We start from the raw sequence: 19,519 nt of genomic DNA, 5'->3' as shown, positions 1-19,519 counted from the left end.
AAGGAGGGAAAGTAGCGAGAAAGGTTTATCTTATTGCAGTGCATAAGACGTGAATATTGAAACACGCCTATGAAGTAGGTAATTACTAACAATGGCTGCAGAAATGGCGCTTATGGGATCCCTCAAGATAGCTGAAGAACTTAAGAAGTGTGGGTGAAAGCACCAGTCACCCCACAAACTTCACTGTACTTTATTCATCAGGTGCTGATTCAATCCAGTGCAATTCCCCACCCCCCATTTTCCTTTTCCCTTAATACCAGACTAGCATAAAGCCTCCTTTCCAGTTCTACAGTGAATGAAATTTATCTAATCGGCTTTCCTTTCTTGAGCTTTTACAAATGATAGATGACCCACGGTCCCATCCCCCTGCTCCATTTCTGCAGGAGGTGGGGATATAGTGGGAGAGATGGAAGAAAAGAGCAATACAGGGAGAAAGGAAAGAATGGCTATTTTAATCAAATACTAAAGCTAAATTTTGCTGTACAAAGAACTCAGTAAGGAGTTTAAAAATCCACACTCAATGACCTCAAAAAAGGAACAAGTCTTTATTTTGAAGAGAAAGCCCTTTCAATAAATTACAAAAAAAAAAAACCTCTTTCTTCATCTGCCATCCGTCTTACATTCTTGCTACTGTACCATTTAATCCGGCGAGCCTGTGCATATTGCTGACCAGTTTCAATCAAAGATTTTCAAATTACTCAGCATTAATGCAAAAAAAAAATCTCCTTCTCTTTGTTACAATGAACTATATACACATAAAGAACCCCCCCCTTCCCTACACTACATCAGGGGTCATTAGATTACTGTGCCAAAATAATCAATGGAGTATGCTGACTATTTTCCCCTTGACAGATAGAGTCATACTCTGCATCTGTGTGCCAGCACTAACAGTTATCTCAGTTGGCTCGATCATCTGCACTAAGACCATGGAGACAGGTCAACAGCCAGCCATATCATTCCAGAAGACTCAACACAGGGTAAAAAGATTTATCATCCAGTGATAAGCATATCTATTGCATGTTTGGCATTTGACCATTTTTTATTTCTTTCTGCATTTACTTGAAAATCTCTATGGGTTTGCCTTTCTATTCTACTTACTTTCCTCATCAAGACTGGCCAGTGTCATCAAACCAAACATTAAAGGAAAAAAGAAGAGTTAGATGAGAACACCTCCAAAAAAAAATATCACATTTAGTGATTTCACATTGTTTTCAAGTTACACAAGCACCAGAGGAACTGGGCTCCCTGAAGAAACCTTGAACCACCAGCGTTCAACCAAGCAAGCTCCTGATGAGCCTGGGATACTTGGTTCTCCGGCTGGGTAGGGAACCAGGACACCAGGACTGCTCTTCCCTACGGGCAGCTTTCCCACTTGCCTGACTCCCACTGGAAGCTTTGATGGCATCAAAATTTCTAAGGGCAGGCATGCCGCCTAGCATCAGCATCTTGGGAGAAAACATGACTTAGTGAAAACACTCAACCAATTCCTTCAGTAAGCAACTGTTTGAAAAACAAAGCACCATGTTGCATACCAATAGATCTGTTCAAAAATGGACAAAAAAGAAACAAAAACACATACAAACATCTGCTCATTGGTGGCAGCAAGGTCATTTTGGCAACCTTTAATTGAAGGATTTACGTTTTCTTTGGGGAATTCTCTGGCAATGTCAGTTTTATGGTAATGAGTTTACTCTGCATAGCTGAGACTTAAGTACCCTTTTTGTTGTTTTTCAGTACTTTTAAAGCAGAAATGGCCGCATTACAGTCCAACAGTGTACATTGTTACCATTTTCTTTGATGAAAATATTAGTACACAGTCCTTTATCTGAAAGTGCTTCAACTTTCGGGCTTCAAGGCTGCTTTTCTGTTTAAGAAGCAAATACAAACAGCCTCAGCTGTAGTCTGTTTAGATTAGATGCAACCTTCAGCCTTCCAGGATACTGCTGGTCAAGGCTTGAACACTTAGTGGTTCAGGTTGCAAGCACTCTCCTAGGAAAGTGCTGTTCATTTACTTGACGGATTTTCAGAGTGCTATTCTATACAGAAGTAGAAGCAAGAAACAGTGCATGAGTCCACTTACTGGGCACTTTTTTTTTTTTTTTTTTAAAAATATACTTAAGGTAAGCCTGAGCCATTTGCATTCAAATCCAGACCCAAGTTTTTCTGAAGATTAATGGATGTTCAAAGCCTGTGTTTTGAACCGGGCCCTAAAACTGAGCTGACTTATTAGGAGCTAAGCTATCTAGACACATACTACAAAGAAGAGCTTTCAAAGATAAGCTGTTTCCTGAGGTTAACGATAAGATGGCAGGAGAGACAAGTGGGATGTTGACTGTACCTAATTTCAAGCTAATCATTAATCTCCCAAAGATATCCGGTATGCCTTGATATTCCTTGCTGTTATGAAGTGCAAATGAAAGGCAAATGAACTTTGGCTCCCCCCACTTCTGAGTAGGTGCAAGTTTCATTTTGTGTGGAAAAAACAGAGGGATTAATAGTCTGCATGTTAAACAGCTAACTTGCTCAGTAAGTCTCCTCACATCCTGTTCTGCCCATATTTCTGATATCTATTCTCTTCCCACCTCCAACACTAAATTTCCAGACCCAGACAAAACTATTCTTTTTGGTTTCTGATGCTCTTCTGTTCTGTATAGCTTTGGAAGGAAAATACTTAATAGCTCATCATTATAGCAGCTGTCCACAATTTTCAATAGCTCTGTACATAAAAATTAAAAATTCTCAATTAAAAATTCACTTATAAATTCTCAATACCACCACCTGACTGGTATTTGGACTGGCTCTCTCTAGACAGAAGTTGCTAACAGCCCTTCATGATTTAAACCCAACTATTTTCCTTCCTACTCACTTGCTATCCTACTACTTTATCAACTTAAAGTTCAGACTCCTGGAAGGGAGATCATCCTTGTAGTAAAGGCAATTGCTCTACTTGCAAAAGCTTACTTGCTTTATGCAGCTTTACTTTCTCCTCTCAAACCTTTTTCTTATCTGAAACTCAAATGAAGCTTATGAGGCAGAGAATCTAGGCACCGCTGAAACAGAAATAAGTCACAGCTCCTGGATCTCTAAACTGTCGTGCAAAGTTATGGTTGTAAATATTTAATATTCAGTGTTAAAAATGAAGGGCTTTCCTCCTTGAACAGCTTCAAAATTTCCAACCTGAGTTCAAAGGCACTGATTTCTTTGCATAAAAGGAAAAGAAGAAAGGCTGGATGGAAGCTTGTGGTATGATGACACCCCACAAGGTAAAAATAAAATCAAAACAGAAGATAAAACAGGCCTGGCAATCACTGGAACAAGCTAAACACTGAATCAGCAATTATTTCTGAATTGCTTATCCTGCTCCAAATCTTGCAACGGGTCTGCAAGACTCACCGGGCAGGCAGCTCACGTATCCGATTGTGGCCAACATCCAACACTTCCAGTTTTCTGCTGTCACATACCCACTCAGGTAGGCTTTCCAGGCGATTTCTATGAATAAAGAACACGGGAGGTTTACTAAGCCATAATCCAGATGTAAAGTTAGCATATGCAGATACAAACCTGGGCATCAAATCATGATCAGGCACTTCCCCAATTCCAAGTGCGCCTAGAAGCTAAAGACACCCCATCCATTTAGTTACAATGCCATCAAAGCACAGAAAAGGTTTTGTGATCAACGCCACACATTCTGCTCCATTTTCAGGTATAACTACATGGAGAACACAGCTTTACAAAGTGCACTTAAAACAATTTGCACTTATTTAGTCACACCTGTGTGGCACATTTAGGTGCACAATAAGAGTAACTCATGGTTAATGAAACTTTGAAGCTGATGGCCACTAACCCAGGTTAACTCAGTAATTGCTACAATCACCTTGAACAGTTAAGAGTGCTTTAAGCAGGCTTTTTAATGAATGAAATTACACCACTACAATATGCAGATGAGTAATTCCTTACTTAGAGACATTAAGCACACGTATAAAATGCTTTCCCCCAAAAAAGCCACAAATTAAAACAGCTCCTTCTGCATTGCTTTCCTTACCCTACCTCCCTTTTGAAGCTGAGATTTTTGGATACATTCAAATGGCAACTGCAGACATCCCTGCGACAGCCAGGGCTGTGGACAACGATGAGCTGCAGGAGCTGCACAACTGGAGAGCAGACTAACAGACTGTCACCTACACTGGGACTGATACAGAAGTCCAAAAAGGAACTTCTCTACATGTCTCATATTGGTTCACGGTTGAATAATCCTGCATTGGCTGTATAAGACAGGAAATCTTTAAAAGAGGACAATTATTTTCCCGTAACTGTAAAGGCACATAATGCTTTTAATGCTAAAAATAAAAATAAATAAAAATAAATGAAACGGAAACAGGGAAGAGCTGGCCAGGAGGAAAAAGCCCAAGGACTGACTTTGAGAATCAGCACTCTCATGCATCAAGGTCCATTTCCTGCTTCCACTTCCACTCAGTAAAACACAGTGAACCTTCTTATTCCATAAACTTCATTATGTTTAAAAAAAATAAAAATAGTAAACAACTCTTACCTAGAAATATCCATATAAGCCAAGTAATTAGGAACTGGATACACATCAAGGTGAGCAAGTTCTAGGGGGTGAAAAATAAACACGTAATGATAAAGCTTTTCAATTTTGCTGTTCTGTACAAAGTATTTCAAGCAGCTAACACCCATAGATTTCAGAGTCAGTCAGTAAACTAAAAGAGCTTCTCAAGATTTGGGCCTTTTTTTCCTCTTTATTATATCCGAGTATGCTAGCTGCATCAGGTTGTACTTGCTGTGACAGACACTACATAACTGAACAGAAAAGAGAAAATGGAGAATTAAAATTCACAGCAGATTTTTATTTCTCCATTTTTGTCCCAGAGGTGTAACTTCATCTCTGTCACCCTACTTTGTCTTCTTTAGCCAGAACAGGCAGTACTCTGCTTTTTTCAGCGGGTCACCAATAGTACAGACAAAGAAGGAAGATTAAAACACGGTGGCTGAGGGTGCAAAGAAGAGAGTGCCTTGCTCTTCCTGCCGGCTATCCGACCAAACAAGCTGTTGCTTGCTAGGTCCAGACCAACTTGGGTTCTCAGCTCACATTGCACAGCACGTGCTCAGATTATGTTCACTTTTCTTAGCTACAAAGATCCTGGCATGAATACTTAATGAAGGCACGGGCCTGGATATCGTTAGGATGACAGCCTTTTAAAGACAGTGCAGACTGTTCAGCAAATTCACAGCTCTCTGAGCTTGTGTTTTGTTTATTCCATGCCAAACTACTCCAAACAATAAAAATGGTGGTGAAAACCGAGTATTTTAAGTAACAGCAGCTTCTACAGACAGATTAAACAAATCCTATTAATGGAACACAGGACTTATTCAACTGGAAAAGGCCACGTAATTTTTATTATACAATGCAAATGAAGTTACTCGTTATAGAATTTGTAGCTTTCTGGCCAGAGCGAGTACCTAAAAGTAGTAGCAAAAATATAAAGTTTTCATTTGTGTCAAGAACGGACACTTGTTCAAACTATAAGTCCAGAGAGAAGCAATAAATTCCTTATTACCCTTGGTAAAGCAACGTATTAATATAGCCCAAAAGAAGACAACTTCAAGACCTCTCCCTGCTGACAAAGAGGGGAATTTGGGTCCAAATTTTAAGATCTCACAGTTTTGAGAGCTCCAAATCAGTAGCATAGCGTTATTCAAAAGTCATGATACACCATACGTAAAGCTTTTATCCTGGAGTCGTGTCAAGCGCCTCCTGACTCCTCTCAATTACTTGCATTGTACTCCGTAAGCATCCCACTGAGAACCAGTTACAGAAACCCAGAAATCGTCTGACAAAGACAGCTGCCCTGGAAACACACTTACCATTCGAGGAAGCATACAGGGCTTTAAGAAAATATCCGCTGATTTTGAGAGTTACCAGTTGATTCCGTTCACAGTGTAACACTTCAACGTTGTTAAAAACTGTCGCATCCAGCTCTCCAAGTTTGTTGTCTCTGAGATCCAGTTGGGTCACATGGTGCAGGAAGTCTGTTTCAGCAGCCTCCAATCTCCTAATTGAATTTAATCTTGCAGACAAAAAGGGAGATTAAATGTAGCTACACGACAGGACCCTGCTGACAAACTAATGCTCACTCTACAATCGGTTGCATTGGATTAAACTAGGTTCTGATCAAGTTTGATTGTACATATTTTTCTCTACATCAAGTGATTTTTAAAAGCAAAATGGATCGGTTCTGTTGTTTTATCCATTATGACAAGGAAATGATGACACTGAGTTCCTTTCTAAACTACTTTGAAAAACATTGATAAAAAGCTCTGCAAGAAGGTAAGTATTTTTATTGTGTCTGTAAAAATAAAAGATGATCTGGCTGTTACTTGTGCCTGACAGTATGGAAAATAAAATAAAACTGCAGGTGTATCATGAGCGCCAGCTGGAAAGGTCTGGTAGACATGAGAAATCTGCAAATATTGGTGTCTCCTGTCTTATTGGAAGGCCAAACTGAGATTTATGAATTCCCATACTTGCCTCTTGCCTCACCATATTCCATGGTGAGCAGATTCAGAGACCTGAAAAAGGGGGTTGAAAGAAAAAGCAAAAACCCAAGACGAGGGCATCAGAGAACAGGTTTTATCACAGCTTCACTGCAGTGCATTAAAGCTGCCAATAGTCAGCAATTTCTGGGGAAGTTACAAGCGAAACAGCACTATTTGTAACAGCAATATTTGAGATGGCCGAGCACTTCAAAGAGTTCAGTTTCAAATTCTCAGATCTGACCAGAACACTAAAAATCAGTCTGTCAGCTTCTGTTGGCCCATTATGCCTCCCTAGTGAGGATGAGGGCACCTACCTAAGGTTTTGCTGTTGCTCATTCTTTCACAAGTTGTCCTCTGCATAACAGCTTTATATTTTTCAAAGTAACTACATTTTTCCATCAAAATAAATCAGGGAATTTGCCCCCTCCGCCATCACAGGCTTTTTTTTTCTGCTTGCAATTTACAAGGCAGTGCTTACTTCTGATTTCACTAAAGCAAAGCACTTCACAGTACAGCAAGTACAGTTTACAAACATATTTGACATGAAATAGCCAGGGCAGCTTTACAAAGAACTAATGCTCACTGCTTGGTGCAGAAAGGATGCGGCAGACAATGAAAGGGCTCTATAAACTGCACAGCTGGAACTGAAGGCAATCTCAACCACAGCATCTCTACTCTAAGGCCAAAAGCTAACGTTATTGAAACCCCGATCGGTACTGCTTACATTAACTAAAAACTGAACCACTGAAATAGCTGGTGTAGATTTCAAGATTCCCTTTGCTTTCTACAACCTTCAGACCCCACACAAATGGGAAGCAGAAGATCTTTGAAAAAAGCACCAACACCACAATGCCACAACGGGCCTAGGATGTGAAAGCTTCTGTTTCCCTTGTGTGATCAGGGGTTTCTTTTCCTGTCCCCTGTTCCTCAAACAACAGCTTTTAAAAAAAAAAAGTGATTAAAAATACAAGGTGCTTCATGCATGTCTCTGAACATCTTCAAAATGAACTAAAACATACATGGTTTCATGTTTGACTAGAAAGGTAAAAAAAAAAAAAAAAAAAAAAAAAAAAGATAATTTAGGGATAAAATCAAAGTTTCTTATTTTTCCTTCTATGCTTCTCCTGACTATTGATATCAGGCTCTAGAATCAGGTGGCTGACACCTTGAAGAAGTTACACCCCTGCTTTTATGGCTTTATACTTTCATAATATATGGCCTTTCACTGCACAATAGTGAACTGCATCAATTTAATATTGGACTTTAATGAAGGACATGAGAAAGCGAATCAAAAAAAAAAGCTAAAACTGTATGGGCGCTGTCTCTGTCTTTTAACATACAAACTCACAGACACGTTTTAACCCCACCAAATGCACTTAAGAATTCATTAATCTATCTCAGCCATTTTCTTAACCAGCACATACTTACGCTGGCCTTTCCTTGAATCCAAAGTCTAACAGCTACGCAACAGTACAGTACACTAAGTTTTAGGTTCAACAGCTTAATTTAACTGAACAGGTCCAAAATTCATTATTATTTGGACCTCAGGGTCCAGGCTGAGCCTCACTTAGCTAATTGCTGAATCTGTTTTGTCCAAGGACAGTAAGAAGAAAGAATCTCCATGGACCAGAGCCATTTGCAATAAGGATCTCTTGACAATCAGCTGAAAGCATCGGTAAAATACTAATTGTGGACTAGGCTTTGTAACATACGAGGGAACATTAAACCATCTATTATTGTCCTCTCAATTTACCTTTCCATCATCCTACACATCTGTAATATTTCAAATAGAAGCTTTTGGGGTCAGGGACTATCATTTATATTATGCTAATAGGGCACCAACTAAAAATGCAGGAGTCACCGGTGTCCCAGGCTGTTTCATTTGAACTCTTGGTGTAAATATTAATCTCCTGAAAAACTCATTTTCCTAGCCATCCCTTCCCCTACATGCTACCTCTTCCTCAAAGAAGACTGTGAAGTCTCTGCAAGTACTGTGAGTTAACAGCACAGTCCACGGTTCAATGGATTAACACAATGGATTCATACACAGGGGATATTATGACACAGGAGAAATTGTTTCAACACCAATGATTTAGGTTCACTTATTCTGCCCCATTTTCAAATACCTACCTTAGGTCCACGTGTTTAATATGAGGCATCCTCTTTAATGCTTGTAAGTTGAGGGTATCCACACAGTTTCCTGACATGCAGAGCTTATCCATGGCAGTCAGCTTCTCTAACACTCCTGGAATGTCAGTGAATTCGTTGAAGGACAGACTCACATAGCTGAGCTGATGCATATGCTCCAATTCATCAGGAAGGGACTGGAGAAAGTTACCATCGAGCAAAAATGTCTGCAAGCTATTACAGGCAGGGGAGGGAAAGGGAGAACGAAGGAAGTGAGTGACCTGTTAAATCCCATTTCCTTCCTATAAACACACAAACCTGCTGTGGTTACAGTGAAATAAAATATACAAAAAGGCAGAAGAAATAAAAACAAAAGGAATACCTGCTTTAACATCTGCTACAGAAAATACTGAGCAATTAAAAGCCTTGGTAACTACGAAACGCAGGCCACACTAGTAGGAACATCACATCTTCAAACATCTCCACCCACAACTGTGGCTTGTGTGATGACTGAAGCACATAATCGAGGATGTTTAAACATCCTCTTCACCATGAAAGGTGACCCTTGTGTCAAATACTGGGGACTGGAAGAGCTTCCAGACACAAAGGGTGTGCCTTCCTCTCTACCTGCAGCTCACAACTGCTGCAATACAGATCTACAAGACAGTTTGCTGTGACACAACCCAGTTAAGTTTAAATTGCTTTTCACAGCAAGATTACATACAGAGTCATGAAAGTGTTGGTTGCCTTTATTATCAGGCAGTGTATGTTAAATTTTAAGAAAGTACTTGCTTGTGCATCTCGCCTACAGCTGCTGGAACACTTCTAAGGGCATTGCAGGACACGTTGAGTTCAGTCAGGGTTGGGATGCTGCAGACTGCCAGTGGGAAGTCTCCTAAATTATTATTGGAGAGGTTAAGGCTCTTCAACTTAGTGAATCTAAAAAGAAATAAGAAAAAAGAGAAAGAAGTGGAGCATAAGACAATTATTGCAAGGCAACCTGGTATAATACAAGGTAAGTTTGGCTACTTAAATAAAAATGATGTGCATTTTTAGTTTATATACTCAGAACAAGCATGGAAACTTCTAGACACTCAAGTTCAACACCACTTGCAAGAGTTCACTCATGTGAAGCTGGCATGGGAGAAACAAGCCCTCCTGAACTAAATGTCTACAAGTAACACAGAACAGACCTTGCCATCCGTACGATATATGTCATTTCTGAAGAGGTCCCCATACTGAAACACAGCTGTATCTCTGAACACATTCCTTGCTGCTAAGACCACCCTACTAACACTGGTTACAAGGTGCAGGAACTTTTCCACCAATTTGAACGGTACATCTTTGTGGTTCAGTTCAGCTCCATTTGTGCAAATGGATACAGCCTTTCAACCAAAAATGTCATCAGAGTAGGTTGGTTTGAACAGAACTGGAAAGTGTACCGAATTAAAGCAATATTTAGCAAGACTTCTACAGCAAACGAGGCAAATTCTTAGGGTTTTCATTAGGTACTATTCGCTGGGATATCACACTAATTCCAAAATGCTGTCTTCAACGTGTCTCAGAACTCTTAAAATCCTCTTGATTTATCTAGTCAGCCAAAGAAATAGCCTGCATGTGCTTGCTTTATTAGAAATGACCAAAAAGGCTGTTTGAACAAAAAAAAATCCCACATACGAGAAGAGGACAATCCAATTAGCCAGCCTGCGTGTTCAGCAACGCTATTATGGTTGCCTAACAACCACTGGAGGTATGCCTAAAGGCAAGTAAATGGATGAATGAAGAGATCTGTGTTGGGTTCCGATAGATGGGAGGAAGTTTATTCTCTGGCACGGTTTCTGCCAGGACATTTTATTTAGACTTAATTTTCCCTTCATTAACTCTCAAGTCCTTTATTTCTGCAAGCAGGCTTTTATGTAACACAGTAATGGAAGCAAAGCTGCACCTATGGACATTTTCATTTCATGAAAGTGATCTCTGACAGTAGGTGCCAATGCATTGCCCAACGTATTCTCACCTCAAAGCACTTTGCTCTCCCCCAGCCAGGAAACAAGGACAGAAAACGCATCAAGTGCTGAACAGGTTACGAAGTTTTAACACAAGAAGACTCTTAAAAACCCTCCCCAGCTCTTTCAATTAACTGGTACGCAACCTTCGGTATCGGCCAGATCAAATTCATGCCACTGAATAAAACTCAACGTGAAAATGTTAATTATTGCCTTTGGATCTCGTATCAATGGGATTTAACCCCAAAATACAGACTGTAAATACATTTAATATTTACAAAACATTCCAACAAACACGGGAATGCTGTGCTCTCTATTGCTATTTTGGTGCGAAGATGGGAGAAGAAAATAAGGAAAAATCATGGCCAGTTATCACAGCTTTTGAACAAGCTGTGCTATGCTGGAGGCAGAAGTTTGGAACAGAGTTAGATGGAAACTAAATGAAATCCTGCAATCAAATTACTGCTGCAGGGAAAAAAAGGCTACTGTGCAGAAACAATGACTAATGCATCACTAGAGGGAGAACTATAAAATAAAAAAAAAAAGAGGCTAGGGTAAGCCAGCTAATGTTAATGAGGGGTACCAGTCTGAAAAAGAAAAGAAAGAAAAAGAAACATCTTGAATAAAATACCTTCCTATTCCTCTATTTTAGAGAAGGGGCTTAAAAATCCTGAACCTAGAACTAAAACTCACAATACTGCATCTATCTTGAAGACAACTGTAGAGTTCGGCCAAAGATGCATCACTGCTTTGAAACCTGGGGCGATCCTGTGGTGGGACAGCTGTCCCACAGCTTCCTCAAAGTCAAGCACAAGTCCAGGATGAGTGCTGCAAGCAGGAGAAGCGAGGGCCTAGAGAAACGATGTTTCCAATGAGAATTTCTCAGTAGTCAAGTCAGAGCAAGAAGTAGTGGTGAACACGAGGTCAAAAATAAGTAAAAGCTGCTGAAGAAGCCGCAAAATGCAAACATTCCAGCTTTCAAGTCAACCATGAAAAAAAGAATTAACTGATTTAGTAACCAGCACCGAGGCTACAGGCTTTACTCGTGCCACTCTGGAGTCTCATGAACAGTTCGTTGCTTTTGCTCACTAAACAAGTGAAAACCACAAGCTACTAGAAGACTCCAAATGCAGTCTCGAGATAAAATTACCGAAGATCAAGCTGTTACATAGAGGAAAAAGGATTTGGGGTGGGGAGATAGGAAGGGAGGAGGCTAAAAAGAATTGTTTACATCAAGAAATTCCAATGCAGTGTCAGCTTCAGGATTTTCTGCATTCTTGTGGAAAATTATCTTATGTCAAAGGGAAAAAAATATTTGTCTGTGTATTATATCTTGACTACCCTAGTGTATGTTTTAACAAGTGTTTATTCAGGGTCTTTTGTGAGTTAATTTGTATGTTAAACTTTTAGTTTATCTGATTACTAAGGATATGAACCAGATTGGTCAACTGATCTACGTAACGTGTAAGGGAGGATGCACAGTACTACCAGTACTGGATATTCACTGAAAAGGCACATACAATGCTTCTGTCAAATAATCCACAGAGGTGACTTACTGTTAAATAATATTTAAAGAAAATCTGAAAGGCAGACACTTAAACTTGGTTGATATTAAGCAGCTAATTTAAGACAACTGGTAGGAAAGACATTTTCTTCCCACTCTGCGAACACGTTCACTTGCAAGATGTTAAAGGCACATTTCTTCTCACGGAGCAGCGTCAATTACAAAACTATTCCAAGCAGAACAGGCAGGTACGTGCCCGAAGTTAAAATCTTTAGTCTGCCTCTCATCTCTGGTCACTCACCCACACCACAAACGGGACAGTGCAGTCCCATTATGGAGCACTGCCATGCCACGTATTAAAACTCTGAATTGTTTATAGCGCTGCTTCCATCGGGATAGATTTACAGTCAGTAGCACCAGGAGCACTTGTAGCATGGATATAAATACAAGAAAAGTGTTTTACAGGCTCCAGCTTTCTCTTGCTGCTGAGTTTGCAAAAAAGAGTTCTATTTTAAGGCAAATTGTTACACGTCAACCCTTTCCTTTAAACATGCAACATGACTGAATGCTAATTGCCATAATTGAGCCCCAAAATGCTCACTAACTTAATCCTGAAGCTGCCACTTCAGGAGTGGCTTTAGTTTGACGTATGCAAAACGAGGAGAGGGACTAATGCATGGCTCAATAAGGAGCTCAGCTGAAGGAAAGCAATTGCTGTCCCCGTCCTATCTCCAGTATGTGGGGCGTGGTGGCAATTGAACACCATTTCAAGCAGCAGCAGCGCTGTCCCCCAGCTCCAGCATCGCTTACGAGCAAAACTATCACCCTCACTTGCCCAGCAGCACCCTTGGAAGCATTGGCACTGACCTACGAGTTTCCACCTTCATAAATGCCACATCATTAACCCAGCTGGCTATTCTGTAACCCCCGTTTCATGCCCTAAATGCAATAATCCCAAGCAGCGCTTCACTGCACTTTAAGACCAAGCAACTGGCAGGCTGGAGACATTCTTCCCTCCTCCTCAACCTCCAGGGTCGAGCTAGGATTTACTTGCATCCCACCCTGACTTACGATAAGCCTAGCTGCTGGGTTCACACCAGTCAGGTCACTGACACTGCTCCAGCCTCGCTGGCTGGGAACACGAATGTTCCCCGAGCGATGACTGCACCTCAAAGCACCTATTTACTGCACTCTAAGTTTGTTAGGAGAGCATGGGGATGCCTAAGTTATGGGTTTTCAGATTAAAAGCAGCTATCTTACGGTTGGAAGTAGCAAGGAATTTCAGAAACACATCGATACCTCTAAGTTGTCTAGCCTCCTCATACCCTATGGAAGCTACTTCAAATTACTGCCACCAGCCCAGAAGAATCCCAACTGAGATGCCAAAGAATACAGCTGATTTCTAAAGGGGCTCTAGGAAAGAAAAGATAGCAATTGATCTTGAGATAAAAACCCATATAATCACTGTTAATAATTAACAGGCATAATCAGAATAACTACTTGTTATTCAGACAAAAATGGCAAACATTATTTTGTTATTGTTAAAGCAAACTCTTTGGTTTATTACATCCCCCCCTTTTTCTTCATTTTTCTTTTTTTAAATTATTGCTGAAGTCTGTGATAGGCTTACAAGGAAACAGTACTCTTGATGTGGACAGTTTTTTCCAACAGTGACTGAAACGATTATGTATAAAATGGGCCTAGCCCACTGAAACAGAACAACAGTAAATAAGGACTACAGTTTATTAATTTGCTTCAAACCTAGAGTGATAGTACTCTGCAAAACTACTAATCCTGAATTCTTGTTTACATTTCAGAAAAGGAGACGTGAAGTTTCACTGTAGATAAGGGAACAAAGTTTGGAAATGGTGTACACAACTCTCAACTTCACGGTTAAAAAATATATCAACCAATATAAAAAAGTGTAACCAATTAAGTTTTTGACAACTTAAACCAGAACGTCTTTAATTGTTCCACCTGTAGCATACAGTGGCTCAAACCCCAAGGGCTTTAAGACAAACTCTGACTGCTGGGATATTATCACAGAACATGTCATTAACTTCTAGTAAGTCACCAGCTGGGGAACCATTCAACTAAGACCCCCTCTCCTCCCCCCAGAATCACCATTGTTTTCCTTTTAAAAAAGCTACAGAGAGGCAGAACAAGGACCAAAATTTGCTGTGCTGTTCTTCAAACACATAGATTTTCAGAAATATGCATTTTCCCTGGTAAGAAAAAAAAATACAGATGCTGTATATACTTTCCAGCATTCAGACAGTTCAGCACAGAAATTCACAGCATCTCCCTACTACAACCAAGCTGCTTTCGAGAGCCTGCTCAGTGGGCTGCTGCAAAGCTGGTATTTTCTTCTTTGACTTGCCTTTTGTTTTGACATTTAGCATCCCTGCACATCTACTAAATTACCACCTGAAGTGATTTATTAAGAGGAACAGCTAGCACCGAGAGCTGGTTATAGCAAGACAAGTTTTCCTAGACTGCCTTGCCAACCAGATTCTATTAAAAATTGTACCAGGAAGGCTAGGTATACGAAATGCCAATACATTTTGTTCACAACATCTAAGCACATGGATATTTCTAGAGCCTTAAATACTTCTGGGCTTGATTCATTGGTGCTGTGCCCTGTGTGTGGCTGCAATTAAAACTGACAGCTTTGTATAAAAGCCAACAGTACCAGATCAGAACAGCAGAGATTTTACAGTTGCTTTGCAGTGGTTTGAAAGAACAAGAGTAAAGAAAAATGATTTTTGGTTTATCCAGTCTACTCTTACCTCATAAAACCTCTGAAGCTTTGAAAATTACATTGTTAAATTAGAGGAAAAAGGGGAAAACGATGTCAGACAACTAGCAAGCCGTGTTTCCATGAATGATTGACTTTCCCTTGTTTTGTACATGCTTTCACTATTAGGACTCTCTAATAATTTCAAAGGCAGTGCTTGCAAGATATTTGTGGTTTTACTCACTGATTTAAAGTAGACTTATAGGAGTAGCCAAGCTGGCTCAAAGCTTTTATTTGCAGCACAAGGGAAAACTCAACTTTTTCCACCCCAAAGAGGAGAAGCCAGGATTGCATTTCTTAAGACAGAAAAGAGCATGGCTAGGGAGAACACTCCAGAGCCAGGTCTGAGCTTTTGCTGTTGTTAGGAGGCAAAAGACAACTGATGGGGCACTGAAAGAACTGGAAAAATGTTTTTAGCGTTCAGCAGGAGCTACCATCTTACAAAATCCTTTCCACTTGCAGAGCAATGGGAACAGCAGCAGCAGCTTCCAGCTCTTCCAGCTACTTACTTCCTGGGTAAGTAGCTTCCAAACTTATTTCCTGCCACCTGTGCTGGATGAAGATAAGGCTGGAGAACATCAGCAGTGGTAAAAGGAAGGTCAGAGACAAGGGGTAGGAGCTCACGAGGCACTGCAATACTGCCAGTTATCCTTCCTAATCACTCAGACCTTTGCTCCAGAAGTTCATGGATCTTCCAGTGCCTTCTTGGCAAGGTCAAAGCAGTGGAGTTAGAACAGACTATCAGTCACTGACAGAATAGAAACAGTTATTAAAAAAAAAAATAAATGAGGCTTATCTGTTTCATGCTACCTGTTTTGCTACTTCTTCAGATTTTCCTTACGCATATTCGCAGAAAACAGGAGAGGTTTTTTTGGTAAACCGAACTCCTTCACGCTTTCACATTTAGGCCCACGTTAGTGATGAAAATTTTAATAATTTATTAATGCTTTCAGCAAGACCTATCTGCTGTTCCTACAATTGCAGCACCAAGAGAATATTAAACAAAGAACATCACCCACTGTGTTATTTATAAATGCTTTTGAATCCCAGACAGAATTAGCTGTATGTACATGGACAAAAATAGTTAAGTATCTCCTGTACACTTTCTAATACTTAAAAAAGGAAAGTGATAAAAATTAAAGTAAAAATATTCATTAATTGTCTGTGCTCATCATCTGACTTCTGCTAAAATTCTACTTGATATTTGGAGATCTACACCAATATTCACAGAACATTTAATCCAGTATTCCTCTCCAGACTGTTCATAAACTCTTGGAAGCACTGCCTGCTTTGTTTGTAAAGCAGACCTGCTGGGTTCATTCATCTTCCATTATGCCAAATTTTTGTTTTTCTAGAAGAAAATTGGAATTATATAAAATACAACAGCCCACATAATTCATCTTGCATTTTTTGGTTCTTTTTCTAAGATGAAGGGATATAGAAACGTGGTTGAAAACATTTCATTTGAACAGGACTATGCACAAATACAATCCGGAGGTACTCTGCAATTCAGTTACTACTGAAATTAAAATCACAGGCTTATATTTACTATGGAAACATTAATCTTCCAGCATACAGAAGGACTGCTGATTTCACGATTCTGGGACATGCACATTAAATCACTCAGACCACTAGTAGGGCTGCTGTCCATCCGTTTCTTATTCTTGATGAGCTGCAATGGACAGAACACCTGGAAGGTCACACTTACTAGGAAAAGATGAGGTTTGAACAGAGAAGAGAGATGACAGAAATCTGGCTTAAATTGTGAAATCAGGGTTTTCTTTGCTTGAGAGAAAACAAAACTCTGAAGTGAACTCGCACACAGTGTTGTCCCTACCTAGAATGTTGCTGATGGGTAACTCATTCTCTCACGTGAGTAACAGATTGAAGGATTACAGCCTAGCCTCAGCAGGTAGGTGTAAAGCAACGCATTCTGAAAACTCCATTTTAGATAAAAAAAAAAAAAATAGTTTTCATAGAAAAGAAAAACACGGAGTTTCTTATGAAAGCTGGTCTGTTTCTAGCCAGCACACAGCTAACCGATTTCTGAAGTGTCACAGTCTGTCCATTCCTCCCCAAGAAAAGTTATTCTTTTTTTAAACCAGCATCACTTTAGGAAAGTTCCTGCAGACCAGTGGTTACTTGGCTCCAAGGGCAGAGGAAGACCAGTAGAACCAGCAGACCTTACCTTTGCAATTCATTAAGCGCTCTACTTGTAGATGGGCTAGGGTTTAGCCTCAGGAAGTTCTGCTTTAAATTGAGATGAGTGAGGTCTTGGCTATAAAACAGGTTGGCAGGCAGTTGCTCCAGGCTGCAGCATGAAAGATCCACTGAGCTTATGCGCTGTGATGCAACCTGGAAGTCAAGAGGCACACCGATACGTTAATACTGTAATAAATCAAGAGCATTTCCTTCAGCCCTACTAGCATGAGATAAACTGTTTTTTAACCACGGCACAAGTCTGTGTTGGCATATGCAGCTAATTCAACCCTGTTTACATCACTTGTAGAAGTTAACCCCCAGTCTTGTTCCAACTCAGTGCTAAAACCAGGAGCACAGATGGCCAGCAGGGGGAAAGCGCAAAGGTTTGTCAAACTAATATGCAAAATGAATTCATTTTCATCTATGAAAGTTATGCGATACTCTGGGACCAGAAAAATAGGTAAGAGATTTGACATGAATTTCAGTTTAGTCCTTTGGTTAGCAAGTAACAGCAGCAAAAATGTAAGTGCACAAGTCCTCTATATTGTGGTATGGTTGGTCAGTATATCGAGGCAAAAGGTGAGCAGAGGTAAGGGGATAGCAGTCATCCACCTATCTCGGTATTACACGTCAGGAAAAAAAAATTCGTCACATTTACATCTTACTGGGAAAACAGTATCTGACCAGAAGCAAAGCACTGGGTGCTCTGTTCTTCTCGCTGAATTAGAAAACTGGCCAAGGGTAACTGATAAAAATGTGATAACAAAACTGAGATTTGGGAGCTTACCACTCCTCCAGAAAGGAGGAGACAGAAGTCTGCAGATGCCAAAGAAATCATACTGCCTAGCACTACCAAAGGGCTAGCATCATTCCACAGAGACCTACAGGCAGCAAATTCAAACCGAAACTCTGCACCTTACCAAATCTCCAAGATACGACTGAGTGAACTACAACCTGCCACTTTATTTATTTAAAAAAAAAAACAACAACAACACTGCCATTGAGAATTGTTACTTGTATTTTCTGTCCAATTCTATTCAGCAAACCCTTTCAAAGTCTTGGGAGTCACGGAGTTACCTCCATCAGGAAGTACAAAATGCAGTACAGTGAGGATGGTGGGCAAGGAGGAGCGATCAAGTGCTAGAAGAGTAAGACACGCTTTTAAAGCAGACCTGGCTTAGATCAAAGGAGAGAAAGCAAACAAGTTCACTGCCATCGTAGACTTGTGGGGCTGCACAACCAGTGCTCACGCAGTGACGTGTTCTGTCGGCTGCTCGCTGCAAGAGAAGCAATCATTTTTGCCACTGGCACTTTGATTGGCCTCGCATGCTATGATTCTGGAAGTACAAACACCACATCTAAGGGGCAAGAAAGAAAAACAAACAAGAAATCCTCCAACAAAGCCCAGTGGCAGTTTATAAGAGCCTCTGAACTCCAGTGAAGGAGATATCATCTAATCTTCTGGGCAGAGATATAGCCTTTTCCATGAAGGACCCTGAACACAGAAACAGATCATTTTTTTTTGCTGGCATAAGTGAAGTAGCTTGCCACTGAAAGGAAGGCCAAGGACTTTTTTCTTCTTTTTTTTTTTTTTTCCTCTCTAATGCAAGCTACACAGACCTCAGGATAAGTGGGCTCTATTACAAACACGCGGCCATAAGCTTCAAGAGGAACAGACGGTGCCGTGTTTTTCTCTGATGTGACCGCTAACAATCCAGCCCTCCCACATCCATTAAAATGCTTCAATTTCTTTTACTGAATTAGCTCAGTCCTTTTGTCACCCTAGCTACTATTTTTCTTCCTCCTATAGTATTAGGCAGAAATTATTCACGGGCTATTCTCAGCCGTCATCTCGGAAAGTTAGGTGTTGGGTCTATTTACGGCGCCAGAACCTGCTCAGCAGGGCACGCTTCTCCTCACGCCGAAAACAACTGATGAAAAAGCACTGACACCCATTAGATGAAAAAGGAGAAGGTGTAATTTCAGGTGCAATGTTTACACGTCCTGTTGCTTCAACTGCTTGTTTGGAATGCAGCGGGAACAGTAATAAGCAACCCAGCAGTGCTCAGCAAGGCCTGTCGCTCGAAAATGTTTAACATACCCAAACTGGTAACTCCAAGTGAGCCAACAAACCCAAATTCTGCTGTGGTCTCCAAAAAAGAGTGCAAGTTCTTTTGTTAAAGCCTTCCACCTCTGGGGGAAAAAAAGCTGGTACAAGTAATATTGTTTTTACAAGTTATAGCTCCTGTTTGTGTGTGTAGTTTTATTTTTGTTGGTTTTGTTTTTAAAAGCGATCAGCTTGTTATACAAAGGATCTCATTAATCATA

The 19,519-nt window shown here is 40.3% G+C and overlaps 1 protein-coding gene across 1 annotated transcript in view; it reads right to left on the bottom strand.

The window, feature by feature from the left end:
• The window catches only part of PHLPP1 (PH domain and leucine rich repeat protein phosphatase 1), a gene marked incomplete at its 5' end in the record, with an annotated part of 129,628 nt that overhangs the window by 26,089 nt on the left and 84,020 nt on the right, over nt 1-19,519 (bottom strand). Inside the window, 6 exons of the mRNA XM_084281637.1 lie at nt 3,394-3,489; nt 4,550-4,610; nt 5,884-6,086; nt 8,686-8,909; nt 9,471-9,621; nt 17,178-17,344. Of these exons, the coding sequence (XP_084137763.1) occupies nt 3,394-3,489; nt 4,550-4,610; nt 5,884-6,086; nt 8,686-8,909; nt 9,471-9,621; nt 17,178-17,344 (902 nt within the window). The remainder of the gene's footprint in view (nt 1-3,393; nt 3,490-4,549; nt 4,611-5,883; nt 6,087-8,685; nt 8,910-9,470; nt 9,622-17,177; nt 17,345-19,519) is intronic.

The sequence above is a fragment of the Netta rufina genome (assembly GCF_964035555.1).
Source record: "Netta rufina genome assembly, chromosome: 2".
NCBI lineage: Eukaryota > Metazoa > Chordata > Aves > Anseriformes > Anatidae > Netta > Netta rufina.
Note: the sequence above shows the minus strand (reverse complement) of the source record. Positions and strands in the feature narration are given on the sequence as shown.